The 26,350-nt window shown below is 45.4% G+C and overlaps 1 protein-coding gene across 2 annotated transcripts in view; it reads left to right on the top strand.

Moving 5' to 3' along the window:
- Positions 1-18,582, top strand: part of LOC132866039 (zinc finger protein 883-like) — a 45,220-nt gene extending 26,638 nt beyond the window's left edge. Inside the window, exons 1-4 of one of the 2 annotated variants that reach the window (XM_060898598.1) lie at positions 4,616-4,745; positions 10,589-10,656; positions 10,825-11,003; positions 15,893-18,582. In XM_060898598.1, coding sequence (XP_060754581.1) covers positions 10,601-10,656; positions 10,825-11,003; positions 15,893-17,832 — 2,175 coding nt within the window. In that variant the 5' untranslated portion in view covers positions 4,616-4,745; positions 10,589-10,600 and the 3' untranslated portion in view covers positions 17,833-18,582. Of the gene's footprint in view, positions 1-4,615; positions 4,746-10,588; positions 10,657-10,824; positions 11,004-15,892 lie in introns of those variants that run through there. The other variant, XM_060898597.1, reaches the window with a different exon arrangement.
- The last annotated feature ends 7,768 nt before the right edge of the window (positions 18,583-26,350 follow it).

The raw sequence follows: 26,350 nt of genomic DNA, 5'->3' as shown, positions 1-26,350 counted from the left end.
TGAGAATGCTCTGCATGTAAGGTTTGGCTTCTGGCACATCCGTACAGTTTTAAATACAATACCTATATTAAAAAAAAAAAAATTGCATTTATTTAATTTCTGGGCTCCCATCTGTAACAGTAAGTGATGTTTCATTCCATTAATACACTTTAGAATAGATAATTAGATGAACCAAAATGCAGTTGATATGACATACAGTTTGTTTCACAAATGCAAACAAAATATAATTTGAACATTGGTTCGGTGAGGGTTGATTAGATTTGTACAGTATATACCCAGCATGCTGTGAGGCAAAGTGACGTGTGCTGTGGAATTTTGAGTGGCCCCATTCATTTTTATACAGGTTCATGAAATAGTATTTCTTTAATACCAATGACACTCTGCTTTTTAATTAAAAAAGTTTGTAGGTAGTCACTTATTTAGAATGTTTAAATTTTTTAAACCTAAATGACCTTTAATCCCATTCTCAGTTTGATTTTGAAAATACATTTAGATCTGGGGTGAAGGATTCTTGTTGTCGCAACCAGAAAAGGTGGTCACTCTACTTGTTGCCAGTTCCACATTGTGAGTGCAAAGGCTCATGGAGCTGTTAATGTTTAAGCCTGGCAAGCATTCGGGGCTAAAGAGCAATGAGCCACCATGACCAAGACTCCTGCAGTAACTGATCACCTCTGGCTAGTATTTCTGATAGGCATGCATCTTGTAGTAAACTAAAACAGCTTCTTGTAGATCCATGTGACGTACAGACCACAGGATATTACATGAGAAGCTGAGATCTCCGTCTCGCAACTCCTCCTTCCATACACACTCGCCACATTGGTTCGCTACCCATCCACATGCTTGCTAGAATACGTCACATAATCATTTTGAGTTGAGAGAGATTTCTTCCAGAGCTACCCTAACCTGCAAAAGAACAGGGAGATGTTCTATTGACAGTTTAAAAAAAAAAAAAAACAGAACAAACGTTGCCAGGCAAAACAAACCTCGTCCAGTAGCATTTATGATGAATATGAAGGAAGAAATCATGAAAAAAAAAAGGTACCCATAGGGTACGTGGCTGCTGCTTATAAATAACATTTTCTGATCCCATGTCCATACAGTAAATGTAGCATAAATGTAGCCACAAAAATGAAGCGTAATCCAAAAATGAGCAATTTAAAAATCACAGAAGTAAAATATACCAAGTGTCTGTACTTTGTTATTCTACTCTTACCTCTTACAGTTTTCGAAACTGAAACCTCCAAACCAAGGCTGACATATACACGCTGTTGCCATGACTGAAACTCTTATTTCCCAGAAATGGCCTGGCGCTAGAGCTCAGTGGAATGCACTTTCCCTCTGTAATAAGCATAAACATGTCTGAAAGCGATTTCTTTAGTCCATTTATTTCGAATGGTGAACCGAATTGTATACACTCACCAGCCATTGTAATCAGAACACGTGTATGCGCATGCGCAGTGCGCGACTGTTACACTCTTACATTCTTACAGCACGATGACGTAGTGGCTAGCGCCTCTATATGAGGCAGTAGCCGCAACAAAAACGATTTTGACCTTTTTGGTGACCTTGACCGGATGACCCTCAAAATGTTGGAAGTTCTATTTGAGACCAATGCCCATCTATCCTGAAAGTTTCATGAAGATTGATCCAACCGTGGCGGCACGGTGGTGTAGTGGTTAGCGCTGTCGCCTCACAGCAAGAAGGTCCGGGTTCGAGCCCCGTGGCCGACGAGGGCCTTTCTGTGCGGAGTTTGCATGTTCTCCCCGTGTCTGCGTGGGTTTCCTCCAGGTGCTCCGGTTTCCCCCACAGTCCAAAGACATGCAGCTTAGGTTAACTGGTGACTCTAAATTGACTGTAGGTGTGAATGTGAGTGTGAATGGTTGTCTGTGTCCATGTGTCAGCCCTGTGATGACCTGGCGACTTGTCCAGGGTGTACCCCGCCTTTCGCCCGTAGTCAGCTGGGAAAGGCTCCAGCTTGCCTGCGACCCTGTAGAACAGGATAAAGCAGCTAGAGATAATGAGATGAGATGATCCAGCCGTTTCCTGTAATATCATTAACAAAAACAAATAAAGAAACCCGACCGAAAACAATACCTCGCCCTGCTTACTCCATATCGGGCGAGGTAATAACACAGTGTTTCCCATAGGATTTTGTGAAGCTATGGTTTGGGGGCATGCTCCTCTGTAAGAAAAATTTGTATATTTTAAAGTTAAATGTATCAAACTGGTGCACTTTACCAGCAAAATGAAGAGTTTTGATCTATGAAGAACTTGCTCAAAACAATTTTGTGCATTAGTAATTTAAACATAAACAGACGAGTTGTATAGGTATGAATGGTGATGCCACAGTAAAAAGGTCACGCCCACAAAGCATGGTAAAAAGTTTAACAGTTCATAAACCGTAAAAAAAAAAAACCTGGAGCATCAAAAAAGTGGTGGTTACTTGTGTTCCGTTTTTTGTTTGTTTTATTTATTTATTGAAAATGTAAAATATTGAATAGAGAACATACAGAATAATTACATTTTAGCCAAAAATAGAACTATTTTGAACTTTGGTAAGAGTATGCTGTAACAACTCTACTTCTGGACAATGAGGAACTGGAAACGGGTGCTACAATTCCAGGAGCACTTCTATTTTTTCACTTTTCAGTGACTACTAAGTTATAAACACACATGTTGGGGAACACAGCTCTGTCTCTCGTTACTGGCCATCTGAAAGACACACATTAATACACCGCCAGTAATTAGACACAGGTGTAACTTTGTGATGTTACCTGCTGATTCAACGTAACTCCTCGCCGTTCACAGCTGACGCTTGACCACGGCCTCGCTGCCACAAATGCACTTGTATTTTGAATGAGTATATGCTACGGGATGTGTTAGCAGTTTTTCTGACTCAGAAACAAGCTAAAACTACAAATTCAACAGCGCGCTATTTTAAAGTGAGGAGACGAGGTTCGGACACGCTGATGTTAACGTTCCCTAACTAAGCTAAAGTTTGATGAATGTTTATTATCAATGCTAACTTCTGCATTGATGTCATTGGTTTGCTGTCTTCAATTGATAACCATAATATTGTGCTTGGACTAGTGGATGACTGTAGTGGACACTGTAAAGTTAATGTGATCAGTCTCAAATCAAATGGTGTTGTGTTCTCAAACTGCTTTGGTCGCCACAGTCTAGGTAACTAATGGAGAAACACTGTAATGAGTGTTGCCTCGCGGTTTTAATAAATTATGCAGTTGCCTGTCTGATTTACTTATCAGTTTCATAATTATTTGACAGTCTGCTGTAGTGCAATATGGGTCAAATCTTGCTAATGACCTTATAGCTTATCATAATGTGTGAGACATTCTTCATAATTGATAACCAACTTTAATTTGGTGTGCCTTGACATTCTAGTTTGATCGTTGATGTGCTTCAGCCCTAACAAGCTTGAAAACCTCTGGTACATATGACAGTCTGTTAAGGTTGGGCAAGTTACAGCAGTTTTAAATGAACATACAGCCTAGTCTATAGCTTAATGTCCATATTAAGCTCTTCATTCTGCTCCTCGAAAACAACATTGCAGGCCAGTTCAGGATGCTGGTGCCCAAACTACAAGTACTTCTTTCGGCTGCTCCCATTAGGGGTCACCACAGCAGATCTGTTGCGCATATTTAATTTGGCATAGGTTTTATACTGGATACCCTTCCTGATGCAACCCTTGCCAATCTAGCCGAGCTTGGGACCAGCACAAAGTATGCACTGGCTTGTGCAACCCCAGTGACTGGATATTTTACCTAACCTGCATGTCTTTGAACTGTGGGGGAAACCAGAGCACCTGGAGGAAAGTATGTTGATATTTTATCAATTTATTTATTTTTTACATTTGGAAGCCTATGCCTCTAATGCCTTATTTTTTTCTGAATTTTTTGGCCCCTCCTTTAATTTTTACCTTTTCTTGTCCATGAATTTTGTTTCACTGCTGCACACTGCATTTGCATTAGTGTAGGATGTTAATGCACACTAGCTAACTTGGTTGTGATTGACCAGTGAGAACACGCACGCAGCATGCTGTCACATGAATCCAAAATGACAGGCCCACAGAGAGGGCTCGTAAAAAGACAGACAGCAAAACAAAATCTCTGTTCATTATGCCCTGGCGAATAAAGATGAGCCAAAATAGCTGGTTCTGGACAGGCAGATATCCTAGCTTACTTCTGAAGGGAATTTTTACAGCCAGGAGAAATCTCATCTCATTACCTCTAGCCGCTTTATCCTGTTCTACAGGGTCGCAGGCAAGCTGGAGCCTATCCCAGCTGACTACGGGCGAAAGGTGGGGTACACCCTGGACAAGTCGCCAGGTCATCACAGGGCTGACACATAGACACAGACAACCATTCACATTCACACCTACGGTCAATTTAGTCACCAGTTAACCTAAGCTGCATGTCTTTGGACTGTGGGGGAAATCAGAGCACCCGGAGGAAACCCACAGGGAGAACATGCAAACTCCACACAGAAAGGCCCTCGCCGGCCACGGGGCTCAAACCTGGACCTTCTTGCTGTGAGGCGACAGCGCTAACCACTACACCACCCTGCTGCCCTGGAGAAATATCCTCAAGCAAAATCCATTCCAGTATGTTGACTTCCCTCTTTTTCACGTTCCTGACTGTAGTTGGGAAGCGGGGGTGAATCCAGTTCGCTAGGCTCGCTCACTTACCTGCTCGCATGGCTTTTGTAATGCTCCTGGATTCTAACAGGTATATGAGTCAGTGCACACACACACACAGTGTTGGTCTGAACAAAGTAACATCTTCATATGAAAATGGCAGTCGTCATCATTACAGTCATGGCTAACTCCACGTAACTTCTGCATAGCGACAAAACTAGCCACATACTGGGGGGGGATCATCCGGCAATACCCCTCCTGCAATAGCTCCTCTTAAAACTACAGGGCACATTTTACAGCAAGCACCATGCAACTGTCTGAGAAAATTATGACTAAAACATGTACTAGAATTAGACTAAAATTAAAATTGAGTTCCACTGATTAAATCTTGAGGAAAATGAAACAATAAAATTAAATGAAGCTACAATTTTCTGTAAAAGACTAAGACTAAATTTAAAATTCTTTAAATTCAAAATGAACACTGCTATACTGAACTAAACCAACATTACTCCCAAACGCTTATGGCAAATAAATATTACTTGTACAAATCCAAAATATTTTACAGTGGTGCTTGAAAGTTTGTGAAATCTTCAGAATTTTTTATATTTCTGCATAAATATGCCCCCCCCTCCTAGAACTGCCACCTTATTGTGGTGGAGGGGTTTGTGTGCTTGAATGATCCTAGGAGCTATGTTGTCGGGGGCATTATGCCCCTGTTAGGGTTTCCCAAGGCAGACAGGTCCTAGGTGACAGGCCAGACCAAGAGCAGTTCACCAAAAAACCCCTATGGAGAAAAAATCCAGGACCGTGACGTCGCCCGGTAGGACGCAGCCGGGGCCCCACCCTGGAGCCAGGCCCGGGGTTGGGGCTCGTATGCGAGCGCTTGGTGGTCGGGCCTTTGCCCATGGGGCCCGGCCGGGCTCAGCCCGAAGAGGCGACGTGGGCCCGACCTCCTGTGGGTTCACCACCCACAGAGGTAGCAGTAGGGGTTTGGTGCAGTGTGGATTGGGTGGCAGTCGAAGGCAGGGGCCTCGACGACCTGACCCCCGGACACAGCGGCTGGCTGTTGGGACATGGAATGTCACTTCGCTGGGGGGAAGGAGCCTGAGCTTGTGCGGGAGGTTGAGAGGTACCGGCTAGAGATAGTCGGGCTCACCTCCACGCACAGCTTGGGCTCTGGAACCCAGCTCCTCGAGAGGGGCTGGACTTTCCACTTCTCTGGAGTCGCCCATGGTGAGCGGCGGCGGGCTGGTGTGGGCTTCCTTATAGCTCCCCAGCTCAGCCGCCATGTGTTGGAGTTTACCCCAGTGAACGAGAGGGTCGCCTCTCTGCGCCTTCGGATTGGGGAGAGGGCTCTTGCTGTTGTTTGTGCCTACGGGCCAAATAGCAGTATAGAGTATCCGGCCTTCTTGGAGTCCCTGGGAGAGGTACTGAGGGGTGCTCAGACTGGGGACTCCATTGTGCTACTGGGGGACTTCAATGCTCACGTGGGCGATGACAGTGACACCTGGAGGGGCGTGGTTGGGAGGAACGGCCTCCCCGATCTGAACCCGAGTGGTGTTTTGTTATTGGACTTCTGTGCTAGTCACAGTTTGTCCATAACGAACACCATGTTCGAGCATAGGGGTGTCCATAAGTGCACGTGGCACCAGGACACCTTAGGTCGGAGGTCGATGATCGACTTTGTAGTCGTGTCATCTGATCTCCGACCCTATGTCTTGGACACTCGGGTGAAGAGAGGGGCTGAGTTGTCAACTGATCACCACCTGGTGGTGAGTTGGATCCGCTGGCGGAGGAGGAAGCTGGACAGACCTGGCAGGCCCAAACGTATGGTGAGGGTCTGCTGGGAACGTCTGGCCGAGCACTCTGTTGGGGAGGTCTTTAACTCCCACCTCCGGGAGAGCTTTTCCCAGCTTCCGAGGGAGGCGGGGGACATTGAGTCTGAGTGGACCATGTTCTCTACCTCCATTGTGGACGCAGCTGTTCGGAGCTGTGGCCGCAAGGTCTCCGGTGCCTGTCGTGGCGGCAATCCCCGAACCCGGTGGTGGACACCGGAAGTAAGGGATGCCGTCAAGCTGAAGAAGGAGTCCTATCGGGCCATGTTGACCTCCGGGACTCCTGAGGCAGCCGACGGGTATCGGCAGGCCAGGCGTGCTGCAGCTCGGGCAGTTGCGGAGGCAAAAACTCGGAACTGGGAGGAGTTCGGGGAGGCCATGGAGAAGGACTATCGGTCGGCCTCGAAGAAATTCTGGCAAACCGTCCGGCGCCTCAGGAGGGGGAAGCAGTACTCTGCCAACACTGTTTACAGTGCGGGTGGGGAGCTGTTGACCTCGACTGGGGACATTGTCGGGCGGTGGAAGGAATACTTTGAGGATCTCCTCAATCCCACCGTCATGTCTTCCACTGAGGAGACTGAGGCTGATGACTCAGAGGTGGACTCGTCCATTACCCAAGCCGAAGTCACTGAGGTGGTTTGCAAGCTCCTCGGTGGCAAGGCACCGGGGGTGGATGAGATCCGCCCTGAGTATCTCAAGTCTCTGGATGTTGTGGGGCTGTCTTGGTTGACACGCCTCTGCAACATCGCGTGGCGGTCGGGGACAGTGCCTCTGGAGTGGCAGACTGGGGTGGTGGTCCCTCTTTTTAAGAAAGGGGACCGGAGAGTGTGCTCCAATTATAGGGGAATCACACTTCTCAGCCTCCCAGGGAAAGTTTACTCCAGGGTACTGGAGAGGAGAATTCGACCGATAGTCGAACCTCGGATCCAGGAGGAACAATGCGGTTTTCGTCCTGGTCGCGGAACACTGGACCAGCTCTATACCCTTCATAGGGTGCTCGAGGGTTCATGGGAGTTTGCCCAACCAGTCCACATGTGCTTTGTGGATCTGGAGAAGGCATTCGACCGTGTCCCCCGTGGTATTCTGTGGGGGGTGCTTCGGGAGTATGGGGTTCGGGGCTCTTTGCTAAGGGCTGTCCGGTCCCTGTACGAACGGAGCAGGAGTCTGGTTCGCATTGCCGGCAGTAAGTCAGACCTGTTCCCAGTGCATGTTGGACTCCGTCAGGGCTGCCCTTTGTCACCGGTTCTGTTCATAATTTTTATGGACAGAATTTCTAGGCGCAGCCAGGGGCCGGAAGGAATCCTGTTTGGGAACCACAGGATTTCATCTCTGCTTTTTGCGGATGATGTTGTCCTGTTGGCTTCTTCAAACCAGGACCTTCAGCATGCACTGGGGCGGTTTGCAGTCGAGTGTGAAGCGGCTGGGATGAGAATCAGCACCTCCAAGTCCGAGGCCATGGTTCTCGACCGGAAAAGGGTGGCTTGCCCTCTCCAGGTTGGTGGAGAAGTCCTGCCTCAAGTGGAGGAGTTTAAGTATCTCGGGATCTTGTTCACGAGTGAGGGAAGGATGGAGCGTGAGATCGACAGGCGGATCGGTGCAGCCTCCGCAGTGATGCGGTCGCTTTACCGGTCCGTCGTGGTGAAGAAGGAGCTGAGCCAAAAGGCGAAGCTCTCAATTTACCGGTCGATCTACGTTCCGACTCTCACCTATGGTCATGAGCTTTGGGTAATGACAGAAAGAACAAGATCGCGGATACAAGCGGCTGAAATGAGTTTCCTTCGCAGGGTGGCTGGGCGCTCCCTTAGAGATAGGGTGAGAAGCACAGTCACTCGGGAGGAGCTCGGAGTAGAGCCGCTGCTCCTCCACATCGAGAGGAACCAGCTGAGGTGGCTCGGGCATCTTTTTCGGATGCCTCCTGGACGCCTCCCTGGGGAGGTGTTCCAGGCATGTCCCCCCGGGAGGAGGCCCCGGGGAAGACCCAGGACACGCTGGAGGGACTATGTCTCTCGGCTGGCCTGGGAACGCCTCGGTGTTCTTCCCGAGGAGCTGGCCGAGGTGTCTGGGGAAAGGGAAGTTTGGGCTTCCATGCTTAGACTGCTGCCTCCGCGACCCGGTCCTGGATAAGCGGAAGAAGACGAGACGAGAGATAAATATGCCCTAAAACAACATCAGATTTTCACACAAGTCCTAAAAGTAGATAAAGAGAACCCAGTAAACAAATGAGACAAAAATATTATACTTGGTCATTTATTTATTGAGGAAAATCATCCAATATTACATATCTGTGAGTGGCAAAAGTATGTGAACCTCTAGGATTAGCAGTTAATTCGAAGGTGAAATTAGAGTCAGGTGTTTGCAATCAATGGGATGACAATCAGGTGTGAGTGGGGACCCTGTTTTATTTAAAGAACCGGGATCTGTCAAAGTCTTATCTTCACAACACGTTTGTGGAAGTGTATCATGGCACGAACAAAGGACATTTCTGAGGACCTCAGAAAAAGTGTTGTTGATGCTCATCAGACTGGAAAAGGTTACAAAACCATCTCTAAAGAGTTTGGACTCCACCAATCCACAGTCAGACAGATTGTGTACAAACGGAGGAAATTCAAGACCATTGTTATCCTCCCCAGAAATGGTTGACCAACAAAGATCACTCCAAGAGCAAGGCGTGTAATAGTCAGTGAGGTCACAAAGGACCCCAGGGTAACTTTTAAGCAACTGAAGGCCTCTCTCACATTGGCTAATGTTCATGAGTCCACCATCAGGAGAACATTGAACAACGATGGTGTGCATGGCAGGGTTGCAAGGAAAAAGCCACTGCTCTCCAAAAAGAACATTGCTGCTCGTCTACAGTTTGCTAAAGATCATGTGGGCAAGCCAGAAGGCTATTGGAAAAATGTTTTGCGGACGAATGAGACCAAAATAGAACTTTTTGGTTTCAATAACCGTTAGAAACGTTATGTTTGGAGAAAGGAAAACGCTGCATTCCAGCATAAGAACCTTATCCCATCTGTGAAATATGGTGGTGGTAGTATCATGGTTTGGGCCTGTTTTGCTGCATCTGGGCCAGGACGGCTTGCCATCATTGATGGAACAATGAATTCTGAATTATACCAGCGAATTCTAAAGGAAAATGTCAGGACATCTGTCTATGAACTGAATCTCAAGAGAAGGTGGGTCATGCAGCAAGACAATGACCATAAGCACACAAGTCGTTCTACCAAAGAATGGTTAAAGAAGAATAAAGTTAACATTTTAGAATGGCCAAGTCAAGGTCCTGACCTTTAATCCAGTCAAAATGTTGTGGAAGGACCTGAAGCGAGCAGTTCATGTGAGGAAACCCACCAACATCCCAGAGTTGAAGCTGTTCTGTATGGAGGAATGGGCTAAAATTCCTCCAAGCCGGTGTGCAGGACTGATCAACAGTTACCGCAAACGTTTAGTTGCAGTTATTGCTGCACAAGGGGGTCACACCAGATACTGAAAGCAAAGGTTCACATCCTTTTGCCACTCACAGATATGTAATATTGGATCATTTTTCCTCAATAAATAAATGACCAGGTATAATATTTTTGTCTCATTTATTTAACTGGGTTCTCTTTACCTACTTTTAGGACTTGTATGAAAATCTGATGATGTTTTAGGTCATTTATGCAGAAATATAGAAAATTCTAAAGGGTTCGCAAACTTTCAAGCACCACTGTAAATAAAACCCATTTAATGACAGAACTGACTTTCAAGTTGTGCATTTTTGTAGCTGTCTGTTTAGACACCAAAACACAAGGGACAGATGTTTATTAGAGATGTCTGATTCACAGCACAACTTTGCCATGTCAAAAACATAAAGCCTTTGATGAGAAACCTTTCCTTTGCCTAAATTCTGATGAAAAGCCTTGCCTGCATTTTCCTATAGTTACTAAATTCATCTTGGAGCTTGTCGGCTGTTTTGTGAATCTAATGATACAGTCAAAAACCTTTAATTCAGCCTTCATGAGGCTTAATATAATATTGGTATAAGCCATCGTTCTCATTTCTGTATCTCATTTAAAGCTATAGATTGATTTAGTGAAGAAAATGTAAATGTGTAATTTTTCTACAGATATACAGGAGCATGCAGTGTGAAGAATACATCGATGCCAAAAGAGAGATGCATGTGAATTGGATGAGGTGAGGAATACACCAGTTGTTGGGTCTTTTTAGTGATTGATTTTACAACTCCTCATTTGTTGGAAGAACTTTCTTCTTGCTGTCACTGATATCTCCACTATGCTTTCTCCAAGTCTGTAACTCTGATCTGATTTTTACCTTTTCTGGAATGTTGCCTCACTCTTTTAGGTACGTGAATTGTGCCCGGAATGATGAAGAACAGAATCTTGTGGCATTTCAGTATCGAGGGGAAATTCTGTATCGTTGCTGTCGACCCATTAACCCAGGACAGGAGCTCTTGGTGTGGTATGAAGAGGAGTACACCAAAGAACTCAGTCCTGCACCTACAGGAGCAACCAGACAGCAAGGTGTTACTATAGTCTAAGAGATTATAAAGGTTATTTTCTGCATCATCCAGTGACACATTTCTTAGCTTACCAGTGTTTCTGAGATGAAAGTTGTTGTACAATGGAGTCTACAATAACCACAGCACTCCCCCAGAGAACTCATTTTGGGCAGCTACACCAACCAGGTTAGGTCTTTATCATATGACAATGACCAACCAGAGAGGGTGAAGTCTGTCAGCTTCCTTTGAGACATGTGAAGTCAGCCCACTGAATCTCTTGCTATTGCTAGATCTGTAAAGTCTGGCTCTTCTCCAGAAGAGTGCTAATTAATCTACATTTCTCACAAGTAAAACTAATACTGATGACAGAAGGAAAATAACCAAACTTCTATTTTTTTCGCGGTCCGGTTTCCATCAAATCCTGCGCTCTGATTGGCTGGCGAGCGGGTCCGTATCCTACGATACAGACCCCGGTTATGGACCTCTGGCGACTCACTCGTTCACAACAACAAACAACATCGTAGCAATTTTTGTCAACGTTTATTTTCGCATTTCTCAGGAGAATAGCATAAATTTTACAGCATGGATAGCGATAACGACAGTGTTCACAGCAAAAGCGAGTTTTACTACCCTGAGGAAGACAAAATAAAAGAAAACATTTCTGGAGAAAGCTAAAAACCTGTAACTTGCTAACGCCGAGCAGAAACATGTCTGAATCCTCATCTCATCTCATTATCTCTAGCCGCTTTATCCTGTTCTACAGGGTCGCAGGCAAGCTGGAGCCTATCCCAGCTGACTACGGGCGAAAGGCGGGGTACACCCTGGACAAGTCGCCAGGTCATCACAGGGCTGACACATAGACACAGACAACCATTCACACTCTCATTCACACCTACGGTCAATTTAGAGTCACCAGTTAACCTAACCTGCATGTCTTTGGACTGTGGGGGAAACCGGAGCACCCGGAGGAAACCCACGTGGACACGGGGAGAACATGCAAACTCCACACAGAAAGGCCCTCGCCGGCCCCGGGGCTCGAATCCAGGACCTTCTTGCTGTGAGGCGACAGCGCTAACCACTACACCACCGTGCCGCCTGTCTGAATCCTGAATGACTCAATTTTGTATAAATAGGGGACTACATAGGCTGCAAAATGTAGTTTTTTTTTCCTGCCATAGAAGTGCACTTGTATACCGAGGAGGAAGCAATTTGCATTACAGCCGTGAATGAAGATTCAAAATGGCGGCGCGGCTCGCCTCGGCTCAGTTTTCCCTTTCAGGTTTATAATCAATAAATACACTGTATCTTCTTGAAATCATTTGTGGATGAGGTCAAGAAACACTTGTGGATAAGATGGACGTATCTGTCACCTCACAGCAAGAAGGTCCGGGTTTGAGCCCCGTGGCCGGCGAAGGCCTTTCTGTGTGGAGTTTGCATGTTCTCCCCGTGTCCTCGTGGGTTTCCTCCGGGTGCTCCGGTTTCCCCCACAGTCCAAAGACATGCAGGTTAGGTTAACTGGTGACTCTAAATTGACTGTAGGTGTGGATGTGAGTGTGAATGGTTGTCTGTGTCTATGTGTCAGCCCTGTGATGACCTGGCGACTTGTCCAGGGTGTACCCCGCCTTTCGCCCGTAGTCAGCTGGGATAGGCTCCAGCTTGCCTGCGACCCTGTAGAACAGGATAAAGCGGCTAGAGATAATGAGATGAGATTATTTACCAGCTTAAGGTCTGTTCGTATGGCGAAATACCGTGACCTCGGCCTTGAATACTGACCTCGGCCCAGAGGGCCTCGGTCAATACTTTCAAGATCTCAGTCACGGTTTTTCACGATACGGACCTCCCAGATGGTAAATAACATGTATATCTTCCATTCAACATCCTAAATAAACTCAGCGCTGGTTATTCTGAAATGGACCGCTACCGCGTGACATCAGAGGTCACTTGATTTATGTTTGCACTGCCATATTGGAAGACCAGCGTGAGAGATGCACACAAACACTTCACAGGGCCTCTGGTGTTCATTGAATACTGGAGGTTGTATTATGAACGTGAAGTGGTTATTTTTATTGGAGGTTATTTTTTGTTGAGTATTCTCATGCTGCTGCTGATGAGCATAAAAATAATTTAATCTAGTTCCCATGGGAAATTTATTTTACTTTTTACTGATATTAATCTGAATAATACAGAAAATTACCTTGCATTTCACAACATGATTTTCATTCTTAATCCTGACAAACACATGACAAACCCAACCACACACAAACTGATTATCAGCATCCAGGCTTTTGTAGGCTTTTAGACTGTCCATGGTGTAGGCACTTGGTGAGAATACCAGATAATTTACTATGTCTGGATCGGTTACAGCTGGCAGGATGTCAACATCTTGCCCCAGCATCACTGTAAGGGTCAAAACCATCAGTTGGAGTCAGTTTCTCTACATATCTCTTCCTTTCAGCAGGCTTCAGGGTTTTGAAATAATCTACCATGTCCACAGACCATGCACAGACTAGCCACTGTTTTTCCCCAAGTCGCACACAGGTTTATTTCAAGTCTACTGTTGGGTCAATAAATCGTAAATAAAACACCTCAGATTTGTTTAAGTCGTTTGCCACTCCACTTTATTCTCGTGGATTCACTTACCACTGCCATTATTTCCCCCTAACCATGAGTTTGTTGGTCTTCCAATATGGCGAAGAGCACTATTACTTCCGGTAGTGATGATGTCAGTGATAGCGATCTATACTGTGGATTATATTTGCGTTTTGAGCCATTTCCTGATGAAGACTATGAAGAACATGGTGTCCTGCCTTTAATCAAATTTGTTGTTTGTAAAAGAAATGTAACAGCAGGTGAAAAACGAAGCAAAAAAATTATGGTTTATAATCAATAAATACACTGTATCTTCTTGAAATCATTTGTGGATGAGGTCAAGAAACACTTGTGGATAAGATGGACGTATCTGTCACCTCACAGCAAGAAGGTCCAGGTTCGAGCCCCGGAGCCGGCGAGGGCCTTTCTGTGCGGAGTTTGCATGTTCTCCCCGTGTCCGCGTGGGTTTCCTCCGGGTGCTCCGGTTTCCCCCACAGTCCAAAGACATGCAGGTTAGGTTAACTGGTGACTCTAAATTGACTGTAGGTGTGAATGTGAGTGTGAATGGTTGTCTGTGTCTATGTGTCAGCCCTGTGATGACCTGGCGACTTGTCCAGGGTGTACCCCGCCTTTCGCCCGTAGTCAGCTGGGAAAGGCTCCAGCTTGCCTGCGACCCTGTAGAACAGGATAAAGCGGCTAGAGGTGATGAGATGAGCTCATCTGGCCATGACCTATTGCCATGGCATCCGTCCGTTGTCCACAATTCAGTTAAATTGTATCTCCTCCATCAGTTCTCCACAGATTTCTGTTCCAGTTGTTTTGTTTGAAAGAACTCCTCATGCCGCAGAAAACTTGGTCATTGTTTTGTTAAATTTTTTGCTAACGAGTTAGTAATTAGGCCAAATTAACGAATTTTCCAGGCCTCTCACTAGAATTTTATCTCCTCTTTCAGTTCTGATCAATGTTTTTGGGTAGATCTTCACATGAGGAACAAAACTTGGTCATTTGTTTGTTGATTTTCCTGTTGGAAGCAATTTGTTTACAACTTTATTTTCAGTTAAATCGTATCTCCTCCCTCTGTTCTCAATGGATTTCAGTTCTAATTGTTTCGCTTGAAAGAACTAGTCATACTGCACAATACTTGGTCATTGTATTGTCAAATTTTTGCTAATGAACTGCTAATTAGGTCAACTTCATGAATTTTGGGACTTCTCATTAGAATTGTATCTCCTCTCGCAGTTCTCACCCGATTTTAGTCCTGATCGATGTTTTGGTTAGATCTTCCCTCAGGGAACAAGACTTGGTCATTTTTTTTTGTAAACAATTTGTTTACACCTTTTGTTTTTCAGTTAAATCGTGTCTCCTTCCTCAGTTCTCAATGGATTTCAGTTCTGATTGTTTTATCTGAAAGAACTAGCCCTTCTGCACAAAACTTGGTCATTGTATTGTCAATTTTTTGCAAACAAATTAGTAATTAGGTCAACTTTAACAAATTTTCTTCTGACTAGAATTGTATCTCCTCTCTCATTTATCATGCGAATTCAGTTCTTATTGATGTTTTGGGTAGATCTTCCCTTGGGGAACAAAATTTAGTTATTTTTCTTGACGTTCCTGTTGTAAACAAATTTGTTGAGGAGGTTTGTCCTCTCTCACATTGTCACATTTCAGTTCTGTTTGATGTTTTGATAGTCATGGTTGTTTTGATAGCAGGTCAGATGAGCTACTACAACCTTGACGTTCTGGTTTATGGATGTTGGCTTTCTTTCACCAATTACATTAATATGAATCAACTGGGTTTCACAAAATCCCACAAAATTTGATTTCATTAAATGTATGTGTAATTGAAATTATTAAGCATTTTAAAATGTGACAACCTAATTCATATGTAAAGATACAGATTTTCTTGTGTAAATGCTACTAGATAAAGCTATTCATATCCTGCTTGATAAATAAGGCCCATTGTATCTTTCAGAACATTGAATGCTAGGGCTGAGTCTCCTTCTCAATCCTGGACAAGGTATAAATAAGGCTAGGCTTTCCATTTACCTAGACTTGTCATTATATCAAACAGAAACCAACAGCTCCGCTTTGGTCGCTCAGACCCACAGGGCTATGGTCAGAGCTGTGCAGAGCTGCTGTTCCAGCACCTGATTGAATTGACCATTATTCCTAACTAGCTAGTGGCTGCTATATCTTATTCCTCAAATTTTTTTGTTTGAGGTTCAGTAAAAATGCTCCCTTACATTGGGCTAATGTTAGATTTTATGATCTTCTTGCATGTCATGTTCAATTTCTGGTACGTTTGTCCTTTCACCTCTCCAGAAGTAAAGAACGCTCTGCTGCAAGTTTTTTCCTCCTCCACATGTCCTCATTCCTATGCATCTCAAATTTACCTAGACAAACACATCCAGAGATGCCACGATGAAGAATATGTGAGACTTCGGGAATCAAGAGAGAGTAAATATGAATTTCAAATCCCCTCCAAATGCTCCAGTTGTCAGCCAACATCAGCTGATACTTTCAGCTGTGATTCTTCTCACAATGATGTACAGAAGGGAATTCACCACTGCTCAGACTGTGGGAAGAGTTTTGGTCATCAGAATGCACTCAAGACAAACCAGTACAGTCACACAGGAGGAAAGCCACATTACTGCTCACAGTGTGGGAAGAGTTTTAGTCGTCAAAGTGATCTCCAACAACACCAGCGCATTCACACAGGAGAGAAGCCGTATCGCTGCTCACAGTGTGGGAAGAGTTTTACTCGTCAGAGTGATCTCCAACGACACCAGCGCATTCACACAGGAGAGAAGCCGTATCACTGCTCACAGTGTGGAAAGAATTTTACTCAACAGAGTACTCTCCAACAACATCAGCGCATTCACACAGGAGAGAAGCCGTATCACTGCTCACAGTGTGGGAAGAGTTTTACTCTTCAGAGTTACCTCCAAAAACACGAGCGCATTCACACAGGAGAGAAGCCGCATCACTGCTCACAGTGTGGGAAGAGTTTTACTCGTCAGAGTCATCTTCAAAAACACCAGCTCATTCACACAGGAGAGAAGCCGTATCACTGCTTACAGTGTGGGAAAAGTTTTACTCATCAGAGTACTCTCCAGCAACACCAGCGCATTCACACAGGAGAGAAGCCGTTTCAGTGCTCACAGTGTGGAAAGAGTTTTACTCGTCAGAGTGACCTCCAAACACACCAGCACATTCACACAGGAGAGAAGCCGTATCACTGCTTACAGTGTGGAAAGAGATTTGCGCGTCAGAGTGATCTCCAGCGACATCAGCGCAGTCACACAGGAGAGAAACCATTTCACTGCTCACAGTGTGGAAAGCGTTTTACTCATCAGAGTAATCTCCAACAACACCAGCGTATTCACACAGGAGAGAAGCCGTATCACTGCTCACAGTGTGGAAAGAGATTTACTTGTCAGAATAATCTCCAAAGACATCAGCGCATTTACACAGGAGAGAAGCCGTTTCACTGCTCACAATGTGGGAAGAGTTTTACTCATCAGAGTTATCTCCAACAACACCAGCGTATTCACACAGGAGAGAAGCCGTATCACTGCTCACAGTGTGGAAAGAATTTTACTCTTCAGAGTCATCTCCAAAGACATCAGCGTATTCACACAGGAGAGAAGCCGTTTCACTGCTCCCAGTGTGGGAAGAGTTTTACTCGTCAGAGTGATCTCCAAACACACCAGCGCATTCACACAGGAGAGAAGCCATATCTGTGCTCACAGTGTGGAAAGAGTTTTACTCAGCAGAGTAATCTCCAACAACACCAGCGTATTCACACAGGAGAGAAGCCGCATCACTGCTCACAGTGTGGAAAGAGTTTTACTCGTCAGAGTGATCTCCAACAACACCAGCGCATTCACACAGGAGAGAAGCCGTATCACTGCTCACAGTGTGGAAAGAGTTTTACTCGTCAGAGTGATCTCCTAAAACACCAGCGCATTCACACAGGAGAGAAGCCATATCACTGCTTACAGTGTGGAAAGAGTTTTACTTATCAGAGTAATCTCCTAACACACCAGCGCATTCACACAGGAGAGAGGCCGTATCACTGCTCACAGTGTGGAAAGAGTTTTATTTATCAGAGTAATCTCCAAACACACCAGCGCATTCACGCCGGAGAGAAGCCATTTCACTGCTCACAGTGTGGCAAGACGTTTACTTATTTGGTTACATTTAAGACCCACAAGTGCACTAACTCAGAGACTTTGCATGATTTAAAATTGTCAAATTAAATATAGTTGTTACTGTTAGTTTTTGCTGAAAATGATCTGTACTTTGAAATTTATTGTTCAAGTTGTATGACCCTTTTAAAATGTGTAATCTTAGTGTTGTTTAAAATAAGACTATTACTGTTTTCTTTCGATCTTAAGTAGTCGTTAAGTAGTCCTTAATTACCACCATACAAGTAATGATTTAACTGCAACACTATCATTGTAGTACTGCAGCATGCAACTAATTGTCATTGGAATTTTTACTGATCAGTTGTTTAATGGACTGTGTTTAATGGAAATGTGGATCAAACCAAATGATTATATAGCATTTAAATGAAGCTATATGCATGAGCCTTGTGTAACTGGTAGAGCAGAAGGCATTATAGTTATTTATAATGATAATCTAGGTATCATACAAAAACCTGAACAAAATTCAATACGTTTGAAATTCTTTATACTAACATATGTAGCCAAACACAATAAGTCTACCCAGTCTCATTATTATTTCCAGACCCGGGGTCTGTTTTCTAAGTTCCTTTGTGAATTTGCGCATTTCATCTCAAACCTGGATGTTTCTTTAGACAAAGAATTAATTGCTGGAGATTTTAATATTTGTTTTGATAACCTGGAAGACCATCTGAGAACAGCATTCATGTCCATTCTAGATTCAGTAGGGGTTAGTCAGAATGTCATAGGACCCACTCATAACGGTGGTCACACTCTCTCAATCTAATACTGGTGTTCATAATAAATACAGAAAATATAATCACACTTCCACAGTCTGAAGCTCCCTCAGATCATTATCTTCTCTCATTTGTAATGTCTTAGCAATAATATATGCACTTTGCCATGCCATCACCTCAAAAGTCCATTCACATCAACTGCTGCACAAAGTTTGATCAATAGTCGCCCAGAGTTATCAACTTTGATTGGATCACTATCGGACCCCGCAGAACTTGATTAACTAACTGAATGCTTCGAGTCAACTTTCTGCTATACTTTTTGATAATGTAGCTCCATTTTAAAAGAAAGTAATTCGGGGGGGAACACAAACACCCTAGTATAATGCTCACACACCTTAAAACATAAAATTAGAAAATGACATCAAACAAAATTAATAGGATTCCAATTAGCGTAGAAGGAGAGCCTCTTGAACCATCAGGCGTGCAAACGGCGTGCTTTTCGGCGCATTCTGCTTTTTCCCCGGCATTTTGGGCGACTTGTGTAATTCATGCAGATCCAAAGAGGGTTTTTTTGGGGGGGGGGGGGGTTGCTCTCTGGTAATCCACTCTGGTAGTAATGATAGACCCGAGTACTGTGCAGACCATACAACGTTTGGTTCCCCCTGGTGGATATATGGAACCATTGCTAGCAGAGATAGTAAGATTGACAGTGTAGCTGTTGGCTGCTATTATAATATTCAACAGCGTTCCGTTACAAACTGCGAGCTGCTACACTGTCAGTGGGATGGAACCGATGGCTGGGCAATCTGGTTGCTAAGGAACGTGACTCCCGGGCTTTTCCTCAGATCGGTGTGTTCATTTATCAACTTGCTGAATTTCATCTACTAGTGTGTATTTCTTTGGAGCCTCGGTGACTGGGAGTAAACGATCAGCGTTGAAGTGGAAGTCATTTACTCGTCTACAATCAAAGCATAAGTGTTAAAATAATTGTGCATATATATATAACCATATTAGCCATGACCTATCCTTGGGGTAAAAAACGCCTGAAAAACGTAATGTTATTTGAGGAGTTGCATGATGACTGTATATGTTCTCAACGTAGTGTCTACATGGGTTAATGACTTTTGTTTTTTGTTCCTAGATAATATTTAAGTGCCGTAATACCGTTCTATACGTGCAAGAATTGGTCTTATTAAAGCTTGTGGCTGTCTGGCTTAGTTAAATGCTAACCGTTAACACCCGACTAGCTGCTATTTTAGAACATTGAGTGATCAAATGGTAATGTGTAACTCATGTGTGTGTTATATGAGTTTGTGGTGCATACATCCATCCATGGTAGCCTAGGGCTGCACAATTAATCGAATTTAATCGAAAATCGCGATTTTGGCTGCCACGATTAAATTAAATGAAAATCGCGATTTATTTCCATTTAAAATGCGAGCTCTGCTGCATATCTGATCAAGCACTTTTTGACCAGTACTCCGCCAAACCATTAGGGGGCGAACCGATGCATGTAAGGTTTCATTACTCCGCCTAAATAAGCAAGCAAGCCAAGTCACAGTAATGAAACCTTACATGCGTCGGTTCGCCCCCTAATGGCGTGAGAGTAGGTAACAGATTGAGGTGAGAGAGAAAAGCTAACTATTGGCCCTTTTCCACTAGCCTTTTTCAGCTCACTTCAGCCCAACATGGCTCGCGTTTCGACTACCTTAGAGCAGCACGACTCAGCTCGCTTCCGCCCTGCTCAGCTTCCAAAACTCGCACGGTTTTGGAGTAGGGCTGAAGCGAGCCAAACCGAGCCAAGTGGGGCTAGGGCATGAGGAGACACTCCCCTGTGCACTGATTGGTGAGGAGTGTCCTCACATGCCCACACGCCCCGCGAGCACGCTAGGATCTGTAAACACCGTAAACCCGGAAGAAGAAGAATTACGAGAATTTCTGAAGCCTTATGCGCCTCGCCTCATCTATACGCTCTTGCCAGTATCTGTTGGCATTGTCGGTGACAACAAGCCACAGCACCAAGACCAGCAACACTAATGACTCCATGTCCTCCATGTTTATTGTTTACTATCTGGGTCGTGAGACTACCGCTTAAAAGGTCACTGATGTCACTGTTTGCGCCGCCTAACGACATCACGTGACGTCCACCCACTTTCGCTAACTCCACCCAATGTGTCCACCCACTTCCAGCCAGCATGGTTCAGTGTGGTTGTAGTCGAAATACAACTCCAACAGCCCCACTCAGCTCAACTCAGCCCAACTCAGCCGCGTTGGTAGTGGAAAAGCGGCATATGTCGGAACAACAGACTATTTAGCACTGGAGGCAATGCTGTGACCTGCCTTCGCTCATGTTTAAAGCCAGAGCATGTTGGTAGGCTGGTCTTTCTAGCTAAAAACTTGTAGGCCTCAGTATAATGCTATGTAATTGTTGCAATTGAGTTTTCAGTTCCTTCATCCTTTGGTAATTTCTTGGATAAATTTCATTTATTTGTCATTTGGAAATCAGAATTTCTCTTTTAAATTTCATTCTGCACTGAAAGCTGTTCATATTGTTTGTTTGAATATAGTGAAATAAAATTTAAGTGATTTCCCTAACATCAAGAATAATTGTGATTAATAATCATGATTACAATTTTAATCAAGATAATCGTGATTATCATTTTTTCCATAATCGTGCAGCCCTATGGTAGCCACAACATTAGTCACTTAGGCTGTCTAAATTAAGCAAAAACATTGGCGAATTTCGCCTCCTTTCAAAGTCAATGAGAGCGAAGCGAAATTCGTTTGTGTCGGGATGGACCGTAATGAAGTCTGACTGATATTTTGTGTGTGTGTGTGGTGTGGTGGTGGTGGTGGTGGGGGGTCTGCGTCGCCGCACTACCTCACTCTTTTTTGACCATGGTTGTGTTTGCATGCCTGACCATATACTAATGCATTTCAAAATATTGGACTATCATGAAAGTTTTTGGGGCGGCACGGTGGTGTAGTGGTTAGCGCTGTCGCCTCACAGCAAGAAGGTCCTGGGTTCGAGCCCCGGGGCCGGCGAGGGCCTTTCTGTGCGGAGTTTGCATGTTCTCCCCGTGTCCGCGTGGGTTTCCTCCGGGTGCTCCGGTTTCCCCCACAGTCCAAAGACATGCAGGTTAGATTAACTGGTGACTCTAAATTGACCGTGAGTGTGAATGGTTGTCTGTGTCTATGTGTCAGCCCTGTGATGACCTGGCGACCTGTCCAGGGTGTACCCTGCCTTTCGCCCATAGTCAGCTGGGATAGGCTCCAGCTTGCCTGCGACCCTGTAGAAGGATAAAGCGGCTAGAGATGAAAGGTTTTTTTTTTATAATACAATTCAAAAAAGGTAAACATTCATATATTCATTACACATAAAGTGAAATATTTCAAGCCTTGTTTTTGTTTGCTGATTATGGCTTATAGCTCATGAAAATCAGAAATCCAGTGTCTGAAAATATTAGAATATTTCAATTCATGTTTGAGTAAAACAGTATAAATACTGTGTATCTCTCAGTCTAGTTCAGTACACACAACCACAATTGTGGGAAAGAGTGCTGACTTGACAGTGTCCAGAAGACATCAATACCCTCCACACAGAGAGTAATTCACAGAAGGTCATTGCTGAAAAGGCCGGCTGGAAAAGGTACACAAGCAAGAGGGATGACCACAGCCTTGAGAGGATTGTCAAGAAAAGTTGATTCAAGAACCTGGGAGAATTTCACAAGGAGTGGACTGAGACTGGTGTCAGTGCATCAAGAGCCACCATGCCCATAGTTTTTACCCTTCCTTCATTACTTTCTCCAAATTTAGTATTAAGATCACCTATGATGATCAGTTTATCATGCAATGGGGTATGGTCAATTTCTTTCTGTAACTGTTGGCAAAAATATCCTTATCCTCATCCTCTGCTTCATTTGTTGATGTGTAGCAGACTATCACTGCTATCTTGATGTAGTTTGAATTAAATAGAATGATAATGATTCTTTCATTTATGGGCTTCCATTCCAGCATATTATTTTTTGCTGTCTTAATCAACATTAGTGCCACTCCCTTGCAGTGTATGTTATTCTGCATTTGCTGATTCCAAGAATGTCAGTGTTATATCTTGGCCTCTCTCTCTCCACCTGTGCAACTTTCTCTGTTTCGTACATTGTACATTCCATGCTCCAATGTAGCAGGATTGTTTTGGACTTGGGAGAGTGATCCTGTTATGCTTTTGGCAGTAATACTGTATATCCAGTATGATATTGAGGACCAGCTCCCTTGCCTTGGTTGACTTTTCTGTTGGTTTCCAAAGCAGTAATGTTCTGTGGTGGGGTTGCTAGCCCCATGCACATTGCCAAAGCCCTGTTAGCTGGCATTACCCATTACTGCCCCCCACGATGAGGATGTAGGGTTGGACTTTGGGGGACATAACAAAACAAGGCATCTAAATAACTCTGTCTATAGCTATCTACGGTGTCTTGCAAAAATATTTATCCCCTTTGTGTTTGTCCTGTTTTGTTACATTACAAGCTGGAATTAAAATGGATTTTTGGGGGGTGAGCACCATTTGATTTACACAACATGCCTACCACTTTAAAGGTGAAAATTGTTGTTTTATTGTGACACAAACAATAATTAAGATGAAAAAAACAAATCTGGAGTGTGCATAGGTATTCACCCCCAAAGTCAATACTTTGTAGAGCCACCTTTAGCTGCAATTACAGCTGCAAGTCTCTTGAGGTATGTCTCTATTAGCTTAGCACATCTAGCCACTGGGATTTTTGCCCATTCCTCAAGGCAAAACTGCTCCAACTCCTTCAAGTTAGATGGGTTGCATTGGTGTACAGCAATCTTCAAGTTATGCCGCAGATTCTCAATTGGATTGAGGTCTGGGCTTTGATTAGGCCATTCCAAGACATTTAAATGTTTCCCTTTAAACCATTCCAGTGTAGCTTTAGCAGTATGTTTAGGGTCATTGTCCTGCTGGAATGTGAACCTTCGTCCCAGTCTCAAACCTCTGGCTGACTCAAACATGTTTTCCTCCAGAATTGCCCTGTATTTAGTGCCATCCATCTTTCCTTCAGTCCTGACCAGCTTTCCTGTCCCTGCAGATGAAAAATATCCCCACAGCATGATGCTGCCTCCACCATGCTTCACTGTAGGAATGGTGTTCTCAGGGTGTTGGGCTTGTGCCACACATGGCATTTCCCATGATGGCCAAAAAGATCAATTTTAGTTTTAATTGACCAGAGAATCTTCTTCCATGTGTTTGGGGAGTCTGTCATATGCTGTTGGGCAAACTACAAAATGTGGGGTTTTTCCCCCTTTCTTTAAGCAATGGCTTTTTTCTGGCTACTGTTCCATAAAGCCCCACTCTGTGGAGTATATGGCTTCAAGTGGTCCTATGGACAGATACTCCCATCCCCACTGTGGCCCTTTGCAACTCCTTCAGTGTTATTGTAGCAGTTCGTATGGGTGGGTGGAGCACAGAGGACGGCAGGACAGAGATCAGGTTTTGGAATAGGGCTTTTATTGCCACACTTTTCAGTGAAAAATATTTATCTTAAACAGAGACACACACGACAGGCGTCTTGTTCGGGGATCATCCCCTCTGCTCTCGCTCTCCCTCCTTAAATAGGGCGCGGTCACTGGGAAGACACACAAACACAGGTTAATTGCTCTCAGGTGTAGTGATTCTGCCACTTACCTTCCCTGACTCCGCCCTCCTGTCACAGACCGGCGCTTGACCACGCCCCCGCTGCCACATACCCCCACCGCCCGACTCAGGCCGGGCAGCTGTCCGGCCTGCAGCCGACTCCCCCCCCCCCCCCCCCGACGGGAGAGGAAGTCCGCCACGACCATCTGCGCCCCCGGCCTGTGGACCACCTTGAAATTAAAGGGTTGGAGTGCCAGATACCAACGGGTGATCCGCGCGTTGGCATCTTTCATGCGGTGGAGCCACTGGAGGGGCGCATGGTCCGAACAGTGGGTGAAGGGGTGCCCCAGCAGGTAGTAACGGAGGGCGAGGACCGCCCACTTGATCGCCAGGCACTCCTTTTCAATGGTGCTGTAGCGCCCCTCACGCACTGACAGCTTCCTACTGATGTAGAGGACGGGGCAGTCCTCCCCCTCCACTTCCTGGGACAAAACTGCCCCCAGCCCTCTGTCCGACGCATCGGTCTGCAACACAAAGGGGAGAGAAAAGTCAGGGGAGTGTAAAAGTGGCCCCCCACACAGTGCAGCCTTTACCTCTGAAAAAGCCCGCTGGCATTGCTCCGTCCACTGGACCGGATCTGGGCCCCCCTTTTTAGTGAGATCAGTCAGCGGGCTGGTGACGTCTGAATAATTAGGTATAAACCTACGGTAATAGCCAGCCAGCCCCAGGAACTGTCTCACCTCCTTTTTGGTCTTGGGCCTCGGGCAGGCCGCAATCGCTGCCGTCTTATTAATTTGGGAACGCACCTGCCTGTTGCCCAAGTGGAAGCCCAGATACCGTACTTCCACCCGCCCAATTGCACACTTCTTTGGGTTGGCTGTGAGCCCCGCTTGCCTCAGCGACCTAAGGACGGCCCTCAGATGTTCAAGGTGCCTCGGCCAGTCATTACTATAGATGATTATATCATCTAGATACGCGGCCGCATAAGTGGCGTGGGGGCGGAGGACTCTATCCATCAGCCGCTGAAACGTCACGGGTGCCCCAAACGGAAGTGTGACGAATTGGTGTAAACCAAATGGTGTGGAAAAGGGCGTTTTTTCTCGGGATAGTGGAGTCAAGGGGATCTGCCAGTATCCCTTCGTCAAATCCAGTGTCGAATAAAAGCGAGCCGTGCCGACTCGATCGAGCAACTCATCAATACGAGGCATTGGGTATGCGTCAAATTTAGACACCGCGTTGACTTTTCTATAGTCCACACAGAACCGGACCGACCCGTCGGCCTTGGGTACCAAGACCACCGGGCTGCTCCAGTCACTGTGGGACTCCTCGACGATGCCCATTTCGAGCATGGTCTCAAGTTCTTCCCGAACCACCTTTTTTTTTGTGTTCGGGTAGCTTGTAAGGGCGGCTACGCACTACCACCCCCGGGGGCGTCTCTATGTGGTGCTCTATGAGGTTCATGCGACCGGGCAGGGGCGAGAACACATCCAAAAACTCGGTCTGCAACTGGGCGACCTCCGTGAGTTGGGTCGGGGAGAGGTGGTCTCCACAGGGGACCGGAGAGGTACGGGATGCCAATGCCCCTTTTTGAACCTCCAGCCCCAGCTCCGCCTTCTCCGGAACCACCGACACCAATGCCACGGGGACCTCCTCATTCCAGAGTTTCAGCAGATCGAGGTGGTAAATCTGTAGTGCCCCACCCCTGTCCATTCGCCTCACCTCATAGTCGACGTCCCCGACTCGCCGTGTGACCTCAAAGGGTCCTTGCCACTTGGCGATCAATTTGGAGCTCGAAATGGGCAACAGTACGAGTACTTTATCTCCGTGTGAACTCCCTAAGGCACGTACCCTTGTTGTACAGGCGGGCTTGCCGTTCCTGGGCCTGCCGCAAATTCTCCTGGGTTAGGTGGGTGAGCGTGTGGAGTTTTGCGCACAGGTCCATAACGTATTGAATTTCGTTCTTGCTTTGTGAAGGTCCCTCCTCCCAATTTTCCCGCAGCACATCTAGGATGCCGCGCGGCTTGCGCCCATATAATAACTTGAACGGGGAGAACCCCGTAGAGGCTTGGGGAACCTCTCACACTGAGAACAACAAGGGCTCGAGCCACTTATCCCAATTACGTGCGTCCTCGCTTACGAATTTTTTAATGATATTTTTGAGAGTGCGGTTGAACCGTTCTACTAAACCATCCGTTTGTGGGTGATACAC

This window comes from Neoarius graeffei, chromosome 18 (assembly GCF_027579695.1).
Source record: "Neoarius graeffei isolate fNeoGra1 chromosome 18, fNeoGra1.pri, whole genome shotgun sequence".
NCBI lineage: Eukaryota > Metazoa > Chordata > Actinopteri > Siluriformes > Ariidae > Neoarius > Neoarius graeffei.
The sequence above is the reverse complement of the archived record's forward strand: the minus strand, read 5'-3'. Positions and strand labels throughout refer to the sequence as shown.